The 21,598-nt window shown below is 41.8% G+C and overlaps 1 protein-coding gene across 1 annotated transcript in view; it reads right to left on the bottom strand.

Annotated features, from left to right (window-relative positions):
* Positions 1-7,348: 7,348 nt before the first annotated feature.
* LOC124556648 overlaps positions 7,349-21,598 on the bottom strand; it is a 66,910-nt gene continuing 52,660 nt past the window's right edge. The window contains exon 6 of the mRNA XM_047130614.1: positions 7,349-10,661. Coding sequence (XP_046986570.1) covers positions 10,630-10,661 — 32 coding nt within the window. The 3' untranslated portion in view covers positions 7,349-10,629. The remainder of the gene's footprint in view (positions 10,662-21,598) is intronic.

Raw genomic sequence — 21,598 nt, 5'->3', positions numbered from 1 at the left:
TTACACAGTATTTGTTTTGCTCTGATGCCACCGCACGCATTCAACTGTTATGAATCACCTCATGCATGTAGGTAAGACTTGTGTGTGTGTGTGTGTGTGTGTGTGTGTGTGCGCGCGTGTGTAGCTTACGCGCACTCAACGGCAAGGTTATCAGTGCCCTTAACTGCAGTAAAACAAACATATGTGGATAAAGTCCCTAAAATTGCTGCACATGGTGAGGAGGAAATCTATAAAATAACACTCATTCACTTATTCCCACCTCACTCGTATTGAGCCACGCAATCACTTTATCTCATATGCGTGAAGACAACTGAGAAAGTGTGAAAGGTGCTATACCTGGGATTAAAACAGATGTAAAACAGTGGAAGAGCTAAAAGAAACTCAAGCAGATATTTCATAGAGATTCTAAATGGCCTCAATGCCCAGGGATGATTTGTGAAGTGGCGTTCTGTAGCTACATGAGCAACGGTACAGTATGTAGAGGAAGTTGGAGTAGCGAGTATCTGACACACTGTGAGAAGCTGGCACCAGATGGTAAGTGGCACAGGAGACAGGCATGGGGCTGGTCTTATAAGCACCCATGGCCAGCCTGATCAGGTATCATTGTGAAGAGCTGTGGAGTACTGCTAGGACCCAAAGTGAGACAATAAAAATATTTGCCAAAATATGTGTCAAAATTGGTATTAAATTGAAAACTGTCACCCCATATGATTTGTAAATATGCTCAGAATTATGGAAAACAAGTCAAAGAAAAGCTTGTGTCAAAAGAAATCCAAGACTCCTATAAAGTTCAGTGTTGAGCCAATGTGAGAGCTACAGTAGCATCAAAAGTGAAATGAGAAACAGCACAAAGCTATAACACAGCTGGCTCATCAGGCATACAGTGGAGTGACCAACGGCAATCCGAACTTGTAATTTATCTATTCTGTAACCACTGAACTGCGTGACCATAGTATCAAAGACATTGGTAATCAGATTATATATTAATACAAAACACATCTGGTTTTATTCCAACGTTTTCACTAAAACTATGGCACAAACCTGAACGGAGCGCACACAAATTTTTTATTCTTTTTCCATCCTCTTACATAAAAACCGAATGTGATAGCACTGCGCCTTTTGAAAGCCAATGAACTTCAGTATATGAATAATTCTTTGTGTGTGTTATCCTCATCCTTACAGAGGTGTTCAAACGATGTTGATTTTAGGCCTAACTGTTAACAAAATTTACCTGTTTAAATATCTCCATTTAATGGTTTTGTTTGGGAAGCCCTGTTTGCAGAAACAGTAATACTAAATACACTTCTAAGCATAGCAAGAGCACTTTAAAAAAAAGTGAACCACCCACTGTCCCCCACACACCCAGTATCAGAAACAACACTAATTGGTGTGAGTAGAACAGACTCCCTCCCGTCACCAAGTATTGGTTCAAAATGATTCAAATGGCTCTGAGCACTATGGGACTTAACATCGGAGGTCATCAGTTCCCTAGAACTTAGAACTACTTAAACCTAACTAACCTAAGATCACCACACACATCCATGTTCGAAGCAGGATTCGAACCAGCGACCGTAGCAGTCGCGCTATTCCAGACTGAAGTGCCTAGAACTGCTCGGCCGGACTTCTGGCTCAGCCTTACTGCTATAGAGCATGTTGGGGAAGCAGTGAGGAGGTGAAACTAGTCTGTCATCTGCTACCAGAGATTTATTTCTTCTTAAAAACCTCTCTCTTGGTTTGAGAGCAAATCTAATTATATGTTTTAGTTGCTGTTCTGTTCTCAGTGTCTTGTGATTAACCTTTTACTACTTCAGTAACCCTCCACATATCTTGATCCCAAAATGTGTGTGTGTGTGTGTGTGTGTGTGTGTGTGTGTGTGTGTGTGTTTGTGTTTGTGTTTTTCCCTTCTTGATTATAGTTAATTCTTGGGTGAGGTGAGACAGATGCAGTCCATTGCAGATGCTTAATTGTTTCTTAACGGTCATGTGAAATACACCCTGAAGGGAAGCATGCACTACTAATCTGCAAATATTAAAATTCTGCGCATTGGGTCAGAGATCTGACAAAATGTATCTTAAATCTACATTTCTCTGCATGTGCAAACAAAACAACAGTGATTTGTCATTATAAAGAAGTTGAAGCAGATACTGTTTCTGAATTAAACACATTAAAGTGGCGTAAATGAAAAGCAAAAACCATTTACCTTAATTGCACAAACATCACAAGTGAACTCACTCTGACAAGGAAACTGTTCCTTTCTGTTGCTAAAAATCTCAATGTCCCCCCTATCTGCCAGTTATGCAATAGTTTGTTTCGTGTTCCTTGGATCATCTTACACGATAAATCATAATGATGTGGAAAGAATCATTTTACGTTCACAATGTAAATTAATTTGTAAATATGGTTACATGCAGACCATTTCTATGGTTTTTATTTATTATTTTTAATACACAGTAATTCCTACCTGCCACCTTTCCCACATTACTATAATAGAAATTCTTGTATGAAATAGCTGTTGTCAAGAAGAAACTTTTTCAGTTTGTTTTGAAAATTTCCTTTTCTTTCTGTCAGACATTTTATATCATTGGCCAAGTGATCAAATATTATAGTTGCAGCAGTGTGCACCCCTGTTTTGTGCTCAAGACCATCTTAATGGGAAGTAATGAATGTTACTGTTCCTTCTGGTATTTTAATTGTGCATATAATGTTTTGTTTTTTAACTGCATTGAATTATTTACAACAAACTTCATGAGGGAGCAAATATACTGTGAAGAAATAGTCAGAATGATCAACTCCTTAAACAGGTGTCTTGAAGATGATTGTGAGTAAGCACCGCACATTAATCTTACAGCACATTTTTTGAGGAATGAAGAATTCCTTTCTTGATTGTTGAAAAGCAAAATTTGTCAACTTATCGATTTGTCTCTCCTCAGGATTTGCAAGGATTTGAAGTGCAAATGCGGCTGAACTACATTGTTTTAGGAGTTCCAAAATGTGCTTTTCCCAGTTTAGATTCTCATCAGTATGTACATATAAGAATTTAGAAGTTTCCATCCTATTTATTAATTTCTCGCCATTTGTTACACTTATCACTGGTGTGGTACACCTAGATGTACAGAGCTGAGTATGTTGTGTCTAGAGTGTGTCAGTTCCGAAGTTTTGGTACAGTACATATATGACATAATAAGTAGTAGGATTACCTGTTGTATTGGTAGGGAAAGAAACATAAATGAATGTGTAAGAGAGAAACTGGGAGCCAATGACTTCTCTTAGTTTGTTTGTTTTTCACTTAATTAAAACCACACATTGTTCAGTTTTTGCAGTTCCTTGCAAAATATACAGTGCATCTGATAAGTAATACAAACTAGTTGTTCGCATAGTTTTTGCACTTTAATGTAAACGAAGCAATTACTTTTCATGCAAGTATAATTAACATGAACAAACATTAAAAAATTAATATAACTATTATTGTCTTTTTTCCTCAATAGAATGTTCTTCATTATGATTAAAGACAAAAGCTTCCGATTATTAGTGATAAGTGTGAAAGTTGTTTACGAATAACAGAACCATGTTTTATACGGGCTTGGTGAAATACTGAAGTGATGATTTTATATTTTCATTTTTTTTTTTTTTTTTTTTTTTTTTAGGAAATTGCATTTTCTAGCACTATATGTTAAATCTGTATTGTTTTCTTTATTTTTACAACATACCTCTGTTTCATGATACAAATTAAAAATTTTCAAATTAAACCAGTATTAAACATTGATAATTTCAATTTTGCTATAAGTACTGTATATTTTTAAGGAATTGACGGCAAGATAACTATGTAGAACATTCCATAGGTTACATGGCCCTTTATACACCCTCACTCAGTTTCTATACAATTCACTGCTTTAGGTTTCTAGTAAGAGACTGATTGCATACATAAATAGTGATTGAAATGAGGTAATGGCCGAGGGGTATGCAGCACACCTAGCATACAGGTAACACGGTTATGAACTTAACTGACCAAGGCTACTTAGAAAACTACCTTTATCTACGCGTACTTATGAAAGTCTACAGTAGCCTAGGGAAGTTTTACAATTCTAGTTGTGTCTCTCTAAAATTGAGGGTGATACCATTCACAGGAAATTAGTCGATGATACTTTTAAGATTTCGTTTGTTTCTGTATGTGTGTTTGGATTGGTTATGATACTAGTCTCATCTGCAAAAAGATCTAACTCAGTTTTATATAAGACAGAAGCTAATTTACATATAAGAGGAACAAAAGGAAACCTAAGATTTAGCCTTGGGGAACCCTATATGCAATCTCCCCAGTCAGAATAATGTTCCCAAACTACCATTCGTTGAATTACTAAGTACAACTTTCTCTCCTCTTTTGGTTAGATACCACACTGCCCATTGGCTGGCTATACCATCAATTCGATAAAACTTCAATTTATCTGGGAGAATACTGTGATTCACACAGTCAAATCCCTTACATACCAACCAGTGTTATTTTATTATTTAATACTTGTAAAATTTGGTGAATGAACACACAAATTGCATCCTCAGAAGGGCAACTCTTCTGAAATCCAGACAGTGTTTTTATGAGGATATTATTGATGGTAAGGTGACATACTGCTTTAGAATACATCACCTCAAATATTTTGAAAATTGTGTCAGCAGTGAAACACAATGGTAGTTATTGACATGTCTCCTATCACCTTTCTTAAACATAGATTTGACAACGGCATATTTCAGGCTCTCTAGAAAAATGCCGTGGAGTAGATGGTGCATTACATATTCCAGACAAGACAGCTTATTTTATGGGAACAAATCTTTAGTACTCTCTTGGAAACACCACCAAAAACCGGACGAGCTTTTATTTTTTTTAAATGTATAATTTTCTTAATTTCAGAAGAAGTTGCTGATACATTTATATGATTGAATTTTATGATAGTTGCTTTTTCAGCACACTGTTGTGATTTTCTCTTTAACTTTTTGCCTGAATACTTTTTAATATGTTTAAGAAAAGGTTGTTAAATATATTTGCTACCTGTGATTCATCATTTGTAACCCTTCAATTCAGTTCAATAGTGATGTTATGTTCTGTGGCTAGTTATCCTGTGTCTCATTACACTATGTTCCATATAGACTTCAGTGTGTTGTCGGCACTGCTGTTTTCTGGTAAGTGCACATTGCTTGATTTTCTAATAACATTTTTAGTAATTTTGTGTAGTTTTTCTAGTGCACGACTACTCCAGATCTGTACTTTTTCTTGCCAACACATGCATTTCCCTTTTAATTTCACATGATACTTTAATCCCTCTACTAACCCATGGCTTTTTACATGGCTGTTCAATATCTTTTTGGTTAGCTTATGCTGAAATCTATTTTCAAATAATGATATGAAGTTATCATGGAATAGATTAAATCTAATGTTAGCATTTGGTTCATCATGAATTTCATGTCAAGTCACCTCTTGTAAACTGCTCTTAAAAACATTTGTCCTGGAGTCCTTAATTATTCTAATGGATTTCCACTGACGAGTATTCATACTGTAAGGCAGTATGTTATTTATCCTAACTAACTGTGCCTCATGATCACAATCACGATTTGTCACTTGGTAAACAGTTGTTTTCTTGCTTTGAGCTTCACCAAAGAAAACATTATCAATTAGAGTCCTACTGCCTTTATCCACCTGTGATGTTAAGTTCATTACTGAGATGAAACTGTAGGATCTGATTAAGGTTTCCAGATATTTTTCCTACCAGAATCCTTCAGAAAATCTGCACTGAAGTCACCATAGACTTAACTATGTCCTCCTGTCTGATAAATAGCATAGTAACACTTCAAAATTTCACAGTGGGTATCTGTATACAGTTACAACTAAAAGTGGACTATTTTTCAATATCAGTTCACAAGCACACACTTCTGTGTTCTGATCACTAGAAAATCTACTTATCTCAGTGTTTCTGAACTTGTGTTCCATCTTAGCATATGTGACAACTCCTCCTTTTCCCATATTAGCCCTGAATGAGTAAACTGCTACAGTGTAATATCTTTTGCATGTAACTTACACAACCCTGTGGGTATGTGGTGCCCAGTCAGGCACAGGATGTTGATATTTTCAAAGCTCTCTAAATTTTCCAGACAAGAAGCACTTCTGGTTTATTACTGTCCTCTAATATTTTAATGAAATAAGCTGCTCTTTCTTTTCTGTACATGCTTAAGCATTTTGTGGGACTCTCATTATTTTGACTTATTTCAAAACAGGGTGCCTGAATCCTGATTAGAACCTAAAAAAGTTACCTCTCTGATACCAATAACCATAGGGAACCTAATTTGAGTGATGCTGGGCTCCTTGTATATTTTCCATAAGCAGCTCAGCCAAACCTTCCCTCTCCTATTGAGGTGTAGACCGGGTCTAGTATATCGCCACCTCGCAACTGTAGCAACAGGCACTGCACTCGTATAAGATTTCATTTCAGTCAGTGTTCATGTGGCTCGCAGCAATGTTAACACAGGGCTGGTCATCGTATTGAAGGACCTCCTCAAAACTCACATTTGTGTGTGTAGTTGCTGCTCCTCTTTCATCCAGGTCACCCCTAATGCATTAATTATTGTCCTTTGTCAAGCTGTTCCCTGCTGCCCTGTATCATCTGGCCTACACTCCTCCCACGGCTACTATCTAGCAGCAAGACGTTTCTTCTTGCTCTCTTTTGGTACCATCCTATACCAAGTTTCTTTGCTAGAAGCCTGCTTCACCCTACTGTGACCTACAGCTGGAGGAGGTTCTTCCCCTCATAATCTAGGTAACACACCAAATTTATTCGATACTGTAAGTTCAAATGCAGATGAAAGAATTGAAAAACTGGTACCCTTTGCCCATTACTTGTTACCTTTACCCAGTCCCAATCACCTTTTCCCCCTTAAACCTGTCTAGTTCAAATTTCAAGTTCTAATTCAGGTTGAAGGGTACATAGTCTTGCTTCCTACTCAGCAATTCTATTGTCTTTCTTGCAGAGTCTTAAGTTCCATGAGAGAGCCTCATTTATTACCCCATTCATTTCCTGGCTAGTCACCAAAGTGAAATTCCAGCCCACAACCTACAGTCGCCATTCCCCCTTTGACTATCCTACGACACCACCCAAACTTACCATGCACAGCAACTCAAATCACACACTTAAAAATACAATTAAATCACATAACAGACTTTCCACTACTTGAATTTTTGTTATTTACAAGCCACAAAAATTAGGCCTGAATGTTAGCTTTTCAGGTACATGATAAAACATAAAAAGTTACTTATTTCTTACAACAAAAATTCAGTACTCACTTAACTGCAATGTTTGTTAATTAACTTAATAATCATAGAATGTAACTTTAATATCCACAAACAGCGTGTATACCAACTACTAATACAAAAGTTTCTAAAAGAGAACAATTAAACATGACACTCTAAGTTAACTGCACCAAATCACAAACAAAAATGACTATAATCCAACCTTATGATCTTTCCGAGTTTTCTGGCATAGCTACAAGGAGACAGGTAGTTTACAAGATGAACTGATCGAGGTTTCCGACACACTGTAGCCCAACAGAGATATGTCAATCTTTGTCGTGGCACATTAGTGCAATGGCAAGATGACTTCATAATGTTAACTGTAACATTGGTGTTTGATGAGGTGCCAACATTACACAGTTAAGTCTTCAGCTCATGTGAACCCACATCATCTGGCTATTTCACCATTTGATACCTGTGTTGATTACCATAAATTTAAGGCTTCCTTATGAGAAGATGGAGATACTGTGTTAAGTTGCAGATGCTAAATGTAATCCAGCAAGGTTCTTGATAGTGTTTAACAGTACCCTTCGAGATGAGGTGATGATTGTGTCGTAGTTGCTGCATTTCACAAAAATGCCTGCGCACCTGTAGTGGACATCATCAGGTATGTCTGGCAAAGTCTACAAATTCAGGTGATGGAATGACCAGCAATGAGTTCTGATTTCAGCTCCATTGAGTATGTGTGGAACATGCTGACATGGGTTAATGGTAATACTGTCGGACAATGCTGAATTTTACCGATACTTGTTTTATGGACATGGCCATGGTCCAAGGCATAATTCCCTAACCAAGTTTCCTCTTACAATGCTGGAGACATCATAAAAGGCTTTAATGACCCAGAAAGCTGTTACAGACTAAAAAGCTCAGCAAGCCAAACTGTTTATATGCATCCCCACAATGGATGCTTCACGACATCATCAGATCACTGCCTAAAATTGCAGAGTTGTGCCGACTTACGCTGTAGAGCTTGTAGTGAGGAAAAGTTGGCACTATTTGTTTTATTTACCACTAAGGCCCATATCTTTTCTACTTTCAGCTCTTCTTTTCTGTTAAAATTCTTTTTGTGCTTTAAAATTTCTATGGCTTCTTTGTACATCCTATCATAGTAATCAGTAGATCTCGCTATGATCACAGTGTCAGAGCAACTTATTTGGTGGTTTCCTGGTCCTAAAGCATGATCTGTTACAGCTCATTTATCCGCTGTGCCCAGGTGACAACTGCTCTTGTGTTCCTTGAGCTGGATGTTAATAATAATCCTTTTTGTACTTCCTATGCACACTTCGCCACAAGCACAAGGGATTTTATATATGGGTGGACAAGTGGCAGGTGAAAGTCCTTTGCAGTGTTCCAATGCTCGCACATGCCAAGTAGACATAGGAGCTACAAAAGAAGAAGAAGCATTAACACTCACCTCAATGAACACAACAGCAACTGTCAACTGGGCAAGACAGATAAATCAGCAGTAGCAGATCATGCACTAGGACTGGGGAAACCACCAAATTTGTTTCTCTGAAACTGTGGTCTTAGCTAGTTCTAGTAATTACTATGCTAGGATGTAAGAGGAACCACATAAATTCAAAAGCACAGAAACAGTATTAACAGAAAAGGAGGAGGACTGAAGTTAGACAAGCTGAGGGCCTTAGTATTAATAAAACAAACAGCACTAACTCTTCCCTACTACAAGCTCCATGGCATATGTTGACGCGACTCTGTGATCATAAGATTAAGTCTGATGCTGTCACTAACCAACCATTGCATGGATTCATATAAACAGTTCAGCTTGCTGAGGTGTTTAGTCTCTGTAACTGCTTTCTGAATCATTAAAGCCTTTCCAGCATTGGAAGACTAAACACTGGGGAGAGAATTATGCCTTTAACTTTGACCGTATGCCCATAAAATAAATATCAGCAATTACGTAACTACTGCCCATGGAAGCTTGCCTTCTACGATTAATACCGAAGTTCTCAAACACACAAAAACCATCCTGGATGACTGAATTCTGAACAAGTAGCATTAATTCTTCTGAACAGTTTTAGCAGTACTATGTGAATGATGGAACTACAATTAAAATGCACATTCTTCTATTATTTGGAGAATTTTAAATGAGAAAGGATATCTATCAACAGAAAACTTGCTGGAAGCACCACTGATTCCTCTTATTTTAATTTTTATCATCAGTATGAAAAACATGGACATACACAACTGTATTCTTTTATCTTTATATTTCAACAGAACATGTAATCTGTGTTACACTTTGTAAAAGATAATCTCTTAAAGTTTTTTAAAAATATTTCTTTGTGAAAATACTTCCTTCTGCACAATTATCTTACTTGAGGTGTGAAAAGTGTTAATTCTAGTTATATGTAAGTGAAGTCCTGACATTTTACAAGAGGGAAATAAATAAATAAATACATAAATAAAATTAACAAAATATCAAATCTTTTAGCGCAATTTTTCACACTGAACAAGTCCATTATGTAGATAACTCTACACTAAAAATAATAATCCAGCATTTTTACACACTATATTGTATTTTTATGTCTAATACCAATTTAATGCATTTGGCAACATTTTAAATGTATTAATATGCATATTCAGTACAATTTTACTAAAGAATGATGAACTGCAGAGATTTCTTTGAAATATTATAATACAGAATGATAGGCAGCAAATACAGTTACTACTGTAATGAGACTTGTAGTAAAACATCGAAGTTAGAATAAAGATGAGCAGTGTCATTAAATGTGGCCAAACACACTTGAGTTTGATAGCCTCTAAACACTATGTTACCCATTCTCACCGTGATCCATGATATTACTTTAACCTAGGAAGACAAACTGAAAACCTAATTATCTAATTTACAGCAGTAACCTGTATGTCCTGTAACTCATAAGGATATCCACTTGCTTCATGATCACAATTGTAAATGTAAGTTCTGTTATATTACACAACATTTATAAATGTCAATGAAATATTACGTTGTCAAAATAGTTCACGAGTGAACTGCCTGATGTCCATGTTTAGGGCACTGACACTGAGTAGTTCATCTGTGGACTATTTCAACATGAAGTACACTGGGAGAAGCTGATGAATTACATAATATTATCTCCTCAGAATTTTTATGTTTATATACTGCTTTTCTTTTTCTGTGACTGCATAATTATTCTTCAATCATGCTCCACAATAACTGCAAACTCTATCTTTCTGCATATGCTGCAACAACACTTTAAAGAGAGCTAAAATTTCTTTCAAATCTTTTGATATGGTTCAATGACAAATGCTGACAATGGTGACTGAAGATTCAGGTCTTAGCAACCTTTCGTAACCCCAAAGCTGTAATTAGAACAAAAGCATTAGTATCATGACTTGCAAAACTCAAAAGAAAAATTCATTTTCCAGAAACAGTTTGATAAAAATGATCAGGCTTATAAAATCACTACAATATTTAATCAGAAAATCTATGAAGAAATCATATACAAGGATTGTGCTCCAAGCAGACATTACAGTGTCAAAAAAAGTAATATAGCATTATTTCATAAATCTCTTTTTGCTTGTAAACAATGCACAAAATAGAAACACCAACATAACACATTTCTTTCGTTGGTCACATCATCTCAAGGTTTTACAACTCACATTCATTTCAGGAGAGGATAATGTTCTATAAAGAACAGTATAAAACTTCAATCAGTTATTGCAGCAAAGAAGATGGCTCTCAGTACAGTCCCCGAAGCAGGCTACAGTTTCTGTCCACTATTAAGGTCCACATTTTACGAATTTAACACTCTTTACTTACATGCAAACTATGGCACAAAATCCCCAGAAATGCCTATTACTGCAATGCAATCTCAGAACACTAAACTATAACATAGAAGCATCTGATACTTTGATTTTATGGTTACTATCAATAAGTCATCCTTTGAAAATAACAGAGTGCTGCACTCATCACACATCTGCAACTATCCATTACAGAGGGAATTACGAAAATTAGCAGCATGCACTTCTTTAAATCAACCTTTGTAGAAACAGTATGAAGTTTAACATAAAGACACTTTGTTCCTAGTCACTGACTGTTCATGGATGTTTGGAAATTATTTGGGTAGAGGGAGGAACACTTCAGATTCTCTAACTTTAACATCCTGATTCAGGTTTTAATATTAATAATTCACGTAAATCAATCCCTTATTCAATGGTTCCTTCAGTATCTCAATGCCCACTTTAAACCTATATTTTTGTTCAACTGAACCTGTATTTTGTATCTAATAAGCACAATGAGATGTTCAACTGTCTTCTTCTTGCCTATCTTCCTTCCACTTGATATCTTGTTATTTTGGAACTACTCTGACAACTAGTTTGTGAAACCACATTCAGCCTTCTATGGTGAAACAAGTTCTTTGATATAAGCACTGAGGCTTCCTCTGTGACAGAGATCTCTGTGATACTCCTCTTCAATTTTCAGCAACCTTTAAAGATGCAAGTAATTTGTGATCGTTATTTTCAACTGAAGCAACTCATCTACAATGATGTACACTGTAATAACCTCACACACCACGAACATCACAGCTTTTGTAACAAATGCAGAAGCTGAGTATTCATGAATAACTATCTCTCAAACTCTAGGAAGTCCCCCCCCCCCCCCCCCCCTCCCTCCCACCACCTTCACCATCTCACTAAATACTTCAACAATGCGACAATTGTCTTAAAATGCTGGAAATTAGTATGTTTAACAACTGAAATATGTTCCATATTTAGTATTCTCTATTACAGTACAATAATAATTCTGCTTTTTTATGTTCATACATACATACATAAAAAACATTTTTCTTTATGGAAATCACTGTGTAGACCAAAGGGGGGCACAAATTGGCTCAATGGACAGTGCTGTTCTCAGAAATAACCCCAGAAAAAGTAGGCCTCTTGAGAGATGTGTGTAAGGCAGAGAAGAGTAGTTGTGTAGACCAACACAATAAGTGATGGCCAATAATATGTTGGTTCCACTATGTTCGTTATTGTCGGTTACTGCCCACTGTGTCATGTCCATTACTTAACAGGTATTGGGTGATTTTTCTTTCAAGAAATATATGAGTACATAGCGCACAAATTGCGAGCGACTGCCACAATTTTCTTCTCCTTACTGTTCATACTTTCTCATGCATAAACTACTTTTGAAATGCAAAATGCACTACTATAAATAAAATGACTATAAAACGCCACACTGTACAATGTACTTGTGTTGAGACACTTGCAATTCCTGAAATCCATCGCTTGTGGCCTCTGGCCTGCCGAGGAGCACCTCAGTCCTGGGCCCACGGATAAATTGTGAAAATCCACTGCATTATGCCACACATGAACAGACCCAGCCTGCAGGCAGATCAGCGAGACTAGATCTAATTGGGCAGGACCTGCATTAGTGGGAAATGGTGGGCTTCAGATCAGAAGGCCCAATCCGTTAGAGATACTCTCAGAGATGGTCTGCGGCCTTTTTTTTTTTTTTTTTTTTTTTTTTTTTTGTGGTTTTAGGGCGCACAACTTCAATGGTCATTAGCGCCCTGACTACTCTAAGAATGCACCGCGAGGCACAAGTTGACCACAACAACTAAAAGGGAAAACACGATAAAAGACAGACTGACAGACATAGGATTAAAAAACAGCATCATCAAATGTCCTTAGCGAGGTTTGTCAAATTGATAAAACGAAGAACACGAGCAGCTGCTCGTGGGTCATCCGCTAAAATGGCATCGAAAGTATTTGGCAGGTTAAGATCGAGGCGCAGTGTGTTAAGATCTGGACAGGACATTAAAATGTGTCTAACCGTCAGCAAGTGCCCACATGGGCAGAACGGCGCCGGCGCAGCCGTCAGCAGATGGCGATGGCTGAACCGGCAGTGTCCAATTCTTAACCGGGCTAAAACGACCTCCTCCCGCCGAGAAGGGCGTGAGGAGGACGTCCAAGCCACGGGAAGAGGTTTTAAGGCCCGAAGCTTGTTGTCGGTAAGTGCAGCCCAATCGGCATGCCACAGAGATAAGATGCGCCGACAAATCACCCTGCTAAAATCGGACGAAGGGACGCAACAAGAAGCTGTCCGAGGCTGGAGGACCGCAGCCTTGGCCGCGGCATCTGCAGCTTCGTTCCCAGGGATACCGACATGGCCCGGAACCCACATAAAGCTAACTGGAGAACCGACGTCCACCAGCTGCTGAAGAGAGCGTTGGATCCGGTGTACGAAAGGGTGAACCGGGTACGGATCACTGAGGCTCTGGATGGCGCTCAGGGAATCTGAGCAGATGACATAAGCAGAATGTCGGTGGCGGCAGATGTAAAGAACAGCCTGGTAGAGGGCAAAGAGCTCAGCTGTGAAGACCGAACAATGGCCACGGAGCCGGTATTTGAAACTTTGTGCCACGACAATAAAGGAACACCCGACCCCGTCATTGGTCTTAGAGCCATCTGTATAAATGAAAGTCATGTCGATGAACTTCGAACGAAGTTCCAAAAAACGGGAGTGGTAGACCGAACCGGGGGTGACCTCTTTTGGGAGCGAGCTGAGGTCAAGGTGAACGCGGGCCTGAGCCTGGAGCCAAGGTGGCGTGCGGCTCTCGCCCACTCGAAAGGTTGCAGGGAGGGAAAAAGTAAGGTGTTGAAGGAGGCGACGAAAGCGAACTCCAGGGGGTAGCAGGGCAGAGACATACAACCCGTATTGACGGTCAAGAGAGTCGTCAAAAAAGGAACGATAAGACGGATGGTCGGGCATTGACAGTAGCCGACAGGCATACCGACAAAGCAGTATATCGCGCCGGTAGGTGAGTGGCAATTCGCCAGCGTCAGCATGAAGACTCTCTACGGGACTGGTATAAAATGCTCCGATCGCAAGTCGTAAACCCCGATGTTGTATGGAGTTGAGGCGGCGTAAGATGGATGGCCGTGCAGAGGAGTATACGAAGCTCCCATAATCCAGCTTGGAGCGGACGATCGACCGATATAGACGAAGTAGGACGGTTCGATCCGCTCCCCACGACAGACCACTGAGAACACGGAGGACATTTAAAGAACGGGTACAACGGGCGGCCAAATATGACACATGTGGAGACCAGCTAAGTTTCCTGTCAAATGTAAGGCCTAAAAATTTGGTTGTCTCCACGATTGGGAGAGCAACGGGACCGAGTCGTAAGGACGGTGGGAGAAACTCTTTGTATCGCCAGAAGTTAATACATACCGTCTTCTCGGCAGAAAAACGGAAGCCATTGGCGACACTCCAGGAGTAAAGACGGTCAAGAGAACGCTGAAGACAGCGCTCCAGGACACGTGTACACTGCGCGCTGCAATAGATGGTAAAATCGTCCACGAAAAGGGAGCCTGATACATCAGCTGGGAGGCAATCCATTATTGGATTGATCGCGATGGCGAAGAGAGCGACGCTCAAAACTGAGCCCTGTGGCACCCCATTCTCCTGGCGAAAGGTGTCGGACAGGACAGAACCCACACGTACCCTGAACTGTCGATCCATTAAAAAGGAACGAATAAAAAGAGGGAGGCGACCGCGAAGGCCCCATGTATGCATGGTGCGGAGAATGCCCGCCTTCCAACAGGTGTCGTAAGCCTTCTCCAAATCAAAGAACACAGCCGCGGTCGGGCGCTTCCGCAAGAAGTTATTCATAATGAAGGTCGACAAGGTAACCAGATGGTCAACAGCAGAGCGGCGCCTACGAAATCCACATTGTACATTGGTAAGTAGGCGTCGAGACTCGAGCAGCCAAACCAATCGAGAGTTAACCATTCGCTCCATCACGTTACAGACACAGCTGGTAAGCGAGATAGGTCGATAACTGGAAGGCAAGTGCTTGTCCTTCCCCGGCTTAGGAATCGGGACAACAATAGACTCGCGCCAGCATGCGGGAACATGTCCCTCAATCCAGATGCGATTGTATGTACGAAGAAGAAAACCTTTACCCGCAGGAGAAAGGTTCTTCAGCATCTGAATATGAATAGAATCTGGCCCTGGAGCGGAGGACCGTGATCGGCCAAGTGCGTTTTCGAGTTCCCGCATGGTGAATGGGGCATTATAACTTTCACAATTCGAGGAGCGGAAGTTAGGTGGCCTAGCCTCCTCTGCCTGTTTGCGGGGGAGGAAGGCAGGGTGGTAATGAGCGGAGCTCGAAACCTCTGCGAAAAAGCGGCCGAAGGCATTGGAGACAGCCTCAGGGGCCACAAGGACGTCATTCGCGACCTTCAAGCCAGAAACTGGTGAGTGGACCTTAGTGCCAGATAGCCGGCGCAGGCTACCCCAGACAACAGAAGAAGGAGTAAAACTGTTGAAGGGGCTTGTGAAAGCAGCCCAGCTGGCTTTCTTGCTTTCTTTGATAATACGACGACACTGAGCACGTAATCGTTTATAATTGATACAATTCGCCACTGTAGGGTGGCGTTTAAAAGTGCGTAAAGCACGTCGACGAGCACGTAAAGCGTCTCTACATGCTGCGGTCCACCAGGGGACCGGTACGCGACGTGGAGAAGAAGGAGGGTGAGGGATGGAATATTCAGCAGCAGCGAGAATGACTTCCGTGAGGTGTGCGACCTGACGATCGCAGCTTGTAAACGTTTGATCCTGAAAGGTCGCCCTGGAAGAGAAGAGCCCCCAGTCTGCCTTGGAGATGGTCCAATTAGAGAAGCACGGAGAGGGGGTATGCTGCAGGAGATGGATAACACACGGGAAGTGGTCACTCGAATATGTATCAGAAAGTGCATACCACTCAAACCGGCGTGCAAGTTGGGGAGTACATATAGAGGGGTCTAAATGGGAATAGGTGTGAGATGTGTCCGAAAGAAAAGTAGGGGCGCCAGTATTGAGGCAGACAAGATCAAGCTGGTTGAAAAGGTCTGCTAACAAGGAGCCCCTCGGGCAGGATGCTGGAGAGCCCCAAAGGGGATGGTGGGCATTGAAGTCTCCAGTTACCAAAATGGTGCAGGTAGCTGAGCAATAAGTTGCATCACGTCTGCCCTGGTAACGGCAGATGACGATGGAGTGTAAACGGTACAAAAGGAAAACGTAAAAGTGGGGAGAGTAATGCGGATGGCAACTGCCTGCAGGACGGTGTGCAACGTGATGGGATCGTAGTAAATATCATCCCGGACCAGCAACATAACCCCTCCATGAGCTGGGATACCTACCACAGGGGGTAGGTCAAAACGCACAGAGGTGTAGTGTGCCAAGGCAATTTGATCGCATGTGCGTAGCTTCGTTTCCTGGAGGGCTACGACAAGCGGACGGTGCAAGCGGAGCAGCAACTTCAAGTCCTCTCGGTTGGAGCGAATGCTGCGAATATTCCAGTGAATAAGTGCCATCGGAAGAAAAGGAAGATGAGAGAAGTGGTCACCTCGAAGGCCGCTTAGGGCCTGGCTTCGAGCGAGCACTGCCGCCGCTATCAGTAGGCGGACAGTCATCGTCCATTGGGTCTATAGGGTCATCGGCCATCTCGGGAGGATGGCCGGGAGGGGGAGCTTCCTCCGCCAGTGAACGGCCAGATGTACGGCGACCAGCGGTGCGGCCAGGCGAAACGGATGACGGCCTGGGGCGGCAGCCGCTGGGTGGCGCAAGAGAAGAAATGCGCCGTGGCGGGGAAGGAGAACTGTGCTTCCTATGCGCCTTTTTGGAAGGACGTGTAGTGGAAGTACCGGTCGAAGGCTGGGAGGTCGAGGTACGGAGGAAGTCTGCACGGGATGGTTCCTTCATGAAGGCTCGTGCATCTGACTTCGGTGTCTTCGTCTTAGCAGAAGCTGAGGAAGGTGCTCGTGTCTGTGGGGTGATGGGAGGAAGAGGAGACATCGACCGCGCGATCTTAGCACTGGCCGAACGGACGACCGTGGTGCTGAAGGTCAGATCGCATGTCTGGGTTGCTACCTCCCGGGTAGTCCGAGGAGAGGCGAGGACAGTACTGTATTTCCCGGCTGGGAGCAGCGTGGGCTTCCTACTAGCCAATAGCTTGCGAGCAGCCGAGGTGGACACTTTCTCTTTGACCCGAATTTCCTGGATACAGCGTTCTTCCTTATAGACAGGACAGTCGCGGGAGGATGCGGCATGGTCACCCTGACAGTTCACACAACAAGGAGACGGAGGTGGACAGTCATCCTCATGGGCATCCCTGCCACAAGTGACACATTTAGCCGCATTGGAACAAGACTGTCGAGTGTGATTGAAACGCTGACACTGGTAGCAGCGCGTAGGTGTCGGGACATAGGGGCGAACAGAAATAACCTCGTAGCCCGCCTTGATGCGCGATGGCAGCTTAACACTATCGAAGGTCAAGAAAATTGTCCGGGTCGGTACAAGGTCATTGTTGACCTTTTTCATGACCCTATGGACAGCCGTCACGCCCTGCTCAGCGAGGAATGATTGAAGCTCCTCGTCAGTCAATCCGTCGAGGGAGCTAGTATAGACTACACCACGAGACGAATTCAAAGTTCGGTGGGCCTCCACCCGGACAGGGAACGTGTACAGGAGGGTGGCCCGAAGCAGTTTTTGTGCCTGAAAGGCACTCTCAGTTTCTAGTAATAAGGTGCCGTTACGCAACCTGGTACAAGATTTGACAGATCCGGCTATGGCATCTACGCCCTTCTGAATAACGAAAGGGTTGACAGAGGAAAAATCCTTTCCGTCCTCAGATCGAGAAACTACGAGGAACTGTGGGGCAGGCGGTAGTACTTTTGTCACTGTTGGCTGGTCACGTTTCCGTTTTTGGGTCGAAGCCGAAAGAGGTGGAGTAGAATCCATTGCGGAGGAATCCCCCATGATTGCCAGCGTCTCCGATGGCGCGCTCCTTCCTTGTGGGGACCCTCTCAGAGGGCACTCCCGCCTTAGGTGAATGTTTACACCTCAGGTCACACCTCCCGAGAAACAGACGGAGGGACCAATCGGCATGGTCAGAAGGTATCAGCTCAGGCAATCACCCCTCCCCGGGCCTGGCCTTTACCAGGGGGTACGCGCGTGCCTTACATGTCTACCCAGGGCGGGGACTTACGCGTTACCCCGTCACCGGCTACGCGTGCGAACGCGTGGGTCGGCCTTCAGGCACGCACAGGGAGGAAGGAAGAAGAGGAAAAAGAAGAGAGAGAGGGAGAAAGAGGACAGACTGTCTCAAACGCCGAGGCGGAGACCAGAGAAGGCAAGGAGAAGAAGGCAATGAGAAAGCAAGGAGAAGAAGGCAATGAGAAGGCAAGGAGAAGAAGGCAAGGAGAAAAAGGCAATGAGAAGGCAAGGAGAAAAGGCAATGAGAAGGCAAGGAGAAGGCAAGGGAAAGAGTAAGGAAGACAGTGAGGTGGAGAAGAGCAAAGAAAGGAACCAACAAAAGGAGGGAAGAAACGAGAAGTGAAAAACCAAAAGGACCACGATGAGAGGTCGTGGAACCGTCCGTCTCCGGACGCAGGCGCTAACTACCCCCGTGAGGGGGATGGACTCCTTTTAGTCGCCTCTTACGACAGGCAGGAATACCGCGGGCCTATTCTAATCCCCGGACCCGCAGGGGGGGGTCTGCGGCTTTGGCCCATCACGGACATACACTCGTGGGCAAGTTATTCACATGTCTCAGACACCATGTTGATGAAATGATGCCACGATGATCAATCCATGCAACAGATAACTTGTGCAAATACTATGAGAGTCAATACCAATAAGGATAGGTAGGAACTTACCATAAAGATGATCGCTGAGCTGCACACAGGCAAGTAGAAAAGAGAATCACACTCTCACAACTAAATTTTCGGCCATAGCCTTTGTCAGAAAACAAGAACACACACACACACACACACACATTCACTCAGACAACTCATGCACACATGAACGCCACCTCCTGCCGCTACACCAACAATATCTGAGAATCAGATCCGAACAAACCACTTCTCACACCTCCCTGCCTCTCTTCAGCAGCTGCTAGGCTAGCAGCCAAAAGTGGTGGCAGCACTGACTGCAAGCTGAGAGGAGTGGTAGGAAGGGGAGAAGCAGTAAGAATGAGGGAGTCAGGAAGCAGCACACATTCTCAGCTTCGCCCAGCCAGCGATGACGCATGACATCTCAGTAAACAAACTATTTCATCTACTGAGACAAAAACACAATTTCTCCAGTGTTTTTCCAAATTTCCCTGATTTCCAGAACCTGAAGTAATGTGTTTGAAGTATTGTGTTCTGCAGTGAAGTTCTATATTGTACTTTTTTATTATTAATATTTTACCACATACCAAACATTGTGTTCCTCCTCTGCTTTTGGTAAAAAAAACCATAAAATAGAACACCACTTTACTGCATTGCTTTGACTAGCCATTTCAACTACACAATGCACTGTAACATAACATAATACTGTGTACTCAGCCAGGTACATTGCTGTGGCTATTCTTGCACCTTGGCTGCACATATTGCCATCTAGTCTTTACGCACAAACTATTAGACAGACACCAGCTGCTCTTGGCTCCTCGTCCTGGGTCCGATTCCTGGTGGGTCCAGGGATTTTCATCTGCCTCGAGATGACTGGGTGTTTGTGTTGTCATCATTTCATCATCATTCATGAAAGTGGTGAGATTGGACTGAGCAATGGTTGGGAATTTGTATGGGCGATGATAACCGCGCAGTTGAGTGCCCCACAAACCAAGCATCATCGTCTTGGCTCCTTGGCTCTGCCCATGTTCATGCAGATGGCTCCGGGAGTGTGGCTCTCTCACTGCCCACCTATGGTTTAGACTTTCAACAGCACCTCTGTTCTTCACATGCATAAGTTAGACAGTGTAATTTGAGTGATTATAGAACACCAACATTTGTGAAAATTGCAGTGTCCAAATGAATTTAGTCATAGTGTGTAATAACAGTGCACCCACAACAAGTGATTAAAAGTGTAGAGAGATTACATGAGCATAATCCCAGCAGAATCTTCTTCTAGGTGGACTGAAAGATCTGTATAACGCCAAGCTCAACCAATGAAGAACTCTCAAACCCACAGGAACATGGGTGCACTTGTCAGTTGCTACGTCAACATAAAATGGCATAATGACATGTGGAGCTCAAATAAGGGAATCATGGGTATACTGAAACTGGATTTGTTATACCTTCACATTTCTATTAATGGAGCTAAGACTGTTGTGTGGAACCCTTGGATGGCCTTTTCAGCCTTGATCACACATTTGAAATATGTATGTGTTTCTTTTATAATTACTGGTTTGTGTTATAAACCAAAACCAAATATTTTTAACAGCTGAATACTTCTTACAGAGGGTATAATATATGCTACTTCGGGACTTGAGTAACACAATTATACACTCTCACTGGCATCATAAAACTGCGTTATTACAAAATAACGTGGTAAAAGCATGACACTGGCTTGGATTTTAGTTTACAACCCAAAGCAGATTTCTTATTAAAAAAGAAATAACAAATATTTCTGTTACTAAACAATTTGTAACATTTAAATAAAAAATATCAGGAAAGATTTTTCAAATGATGGACGTTATTTTAACCCAATAAGTTGGTATTTTTCATAAGCGCTTCTCTGCCTCGTGGATAACTTCACTAGTGCTGGCTGCTGCAGTCTCACTAGTGCTGGCTGCTGCAGTCACACACGCTACATAACTTGCTCGCTCATTAAAACACTTATTTGTTGATTTTAGTGTATGAACCAAAATTAGATTAGGATCAAACATGGAGTATTAAAGAAGAGAATAACGTTTTATTTCTACACAATTCCAGGCCTTTTTCTGTGTGAAATATTTAAAATGATGGTGTTGCACATAGGGGAATTCACATTCTGAACATGAATAAGATGTATCTTTTCAAAGACCTCTTCGTGTGCATAATCCACAACTACTTCTTGGTCTTTTCTTTGTTATGCCTGGCAAAAATTCTGGATAATGCCTGACTGTTTGAGATGGGACTCCCAACTGATGTCCCTCATCATGGAGATGCTGTCCATCATGATGTCTCTCTTGTCCTTCCATTTCATCACCATTTTCTTGTTTATCGCATCCCATTACATATTTGTCCCTCATTCTTTCACTTTTATTGATGTCAGAGAAACCCTTTCCGTTTAGCTACTTTGTGCTGACAATGTCGGTGTTCCTGTTAGTTTGTCACCCATAGCTGGACTAGTGTACCAGCTGTCGAAGTAAATATAATAAACCTTTCCGAGAAAATAACAAGAAGCTAAAAAACCACATATTAAGTCATTTTCTCTTCAGGATTATGACTGCCATAATGTGTGTTCTTACCAATACAAACAGTGAAGTCCAATATATATCCAGAAT

This window comes from Schistocerca americana, chromosome X, assembly GCF_021461395.2.
Source record: "Schistocerca americana isolate TAMUIC-IGC-003095 chromosome X, iqSchAmer2.1, whole genome shotgun sequence".
NCBI classification, from domain to species: Eukaryota; Metazoa; Arthropoda; class Insecta; order Orthoptera; family Acrididae; genus Schistocerca; species Schistocerca americana.
This window is presented reverse-complemented; position numbering and strand designations above follow the sequence as displayed.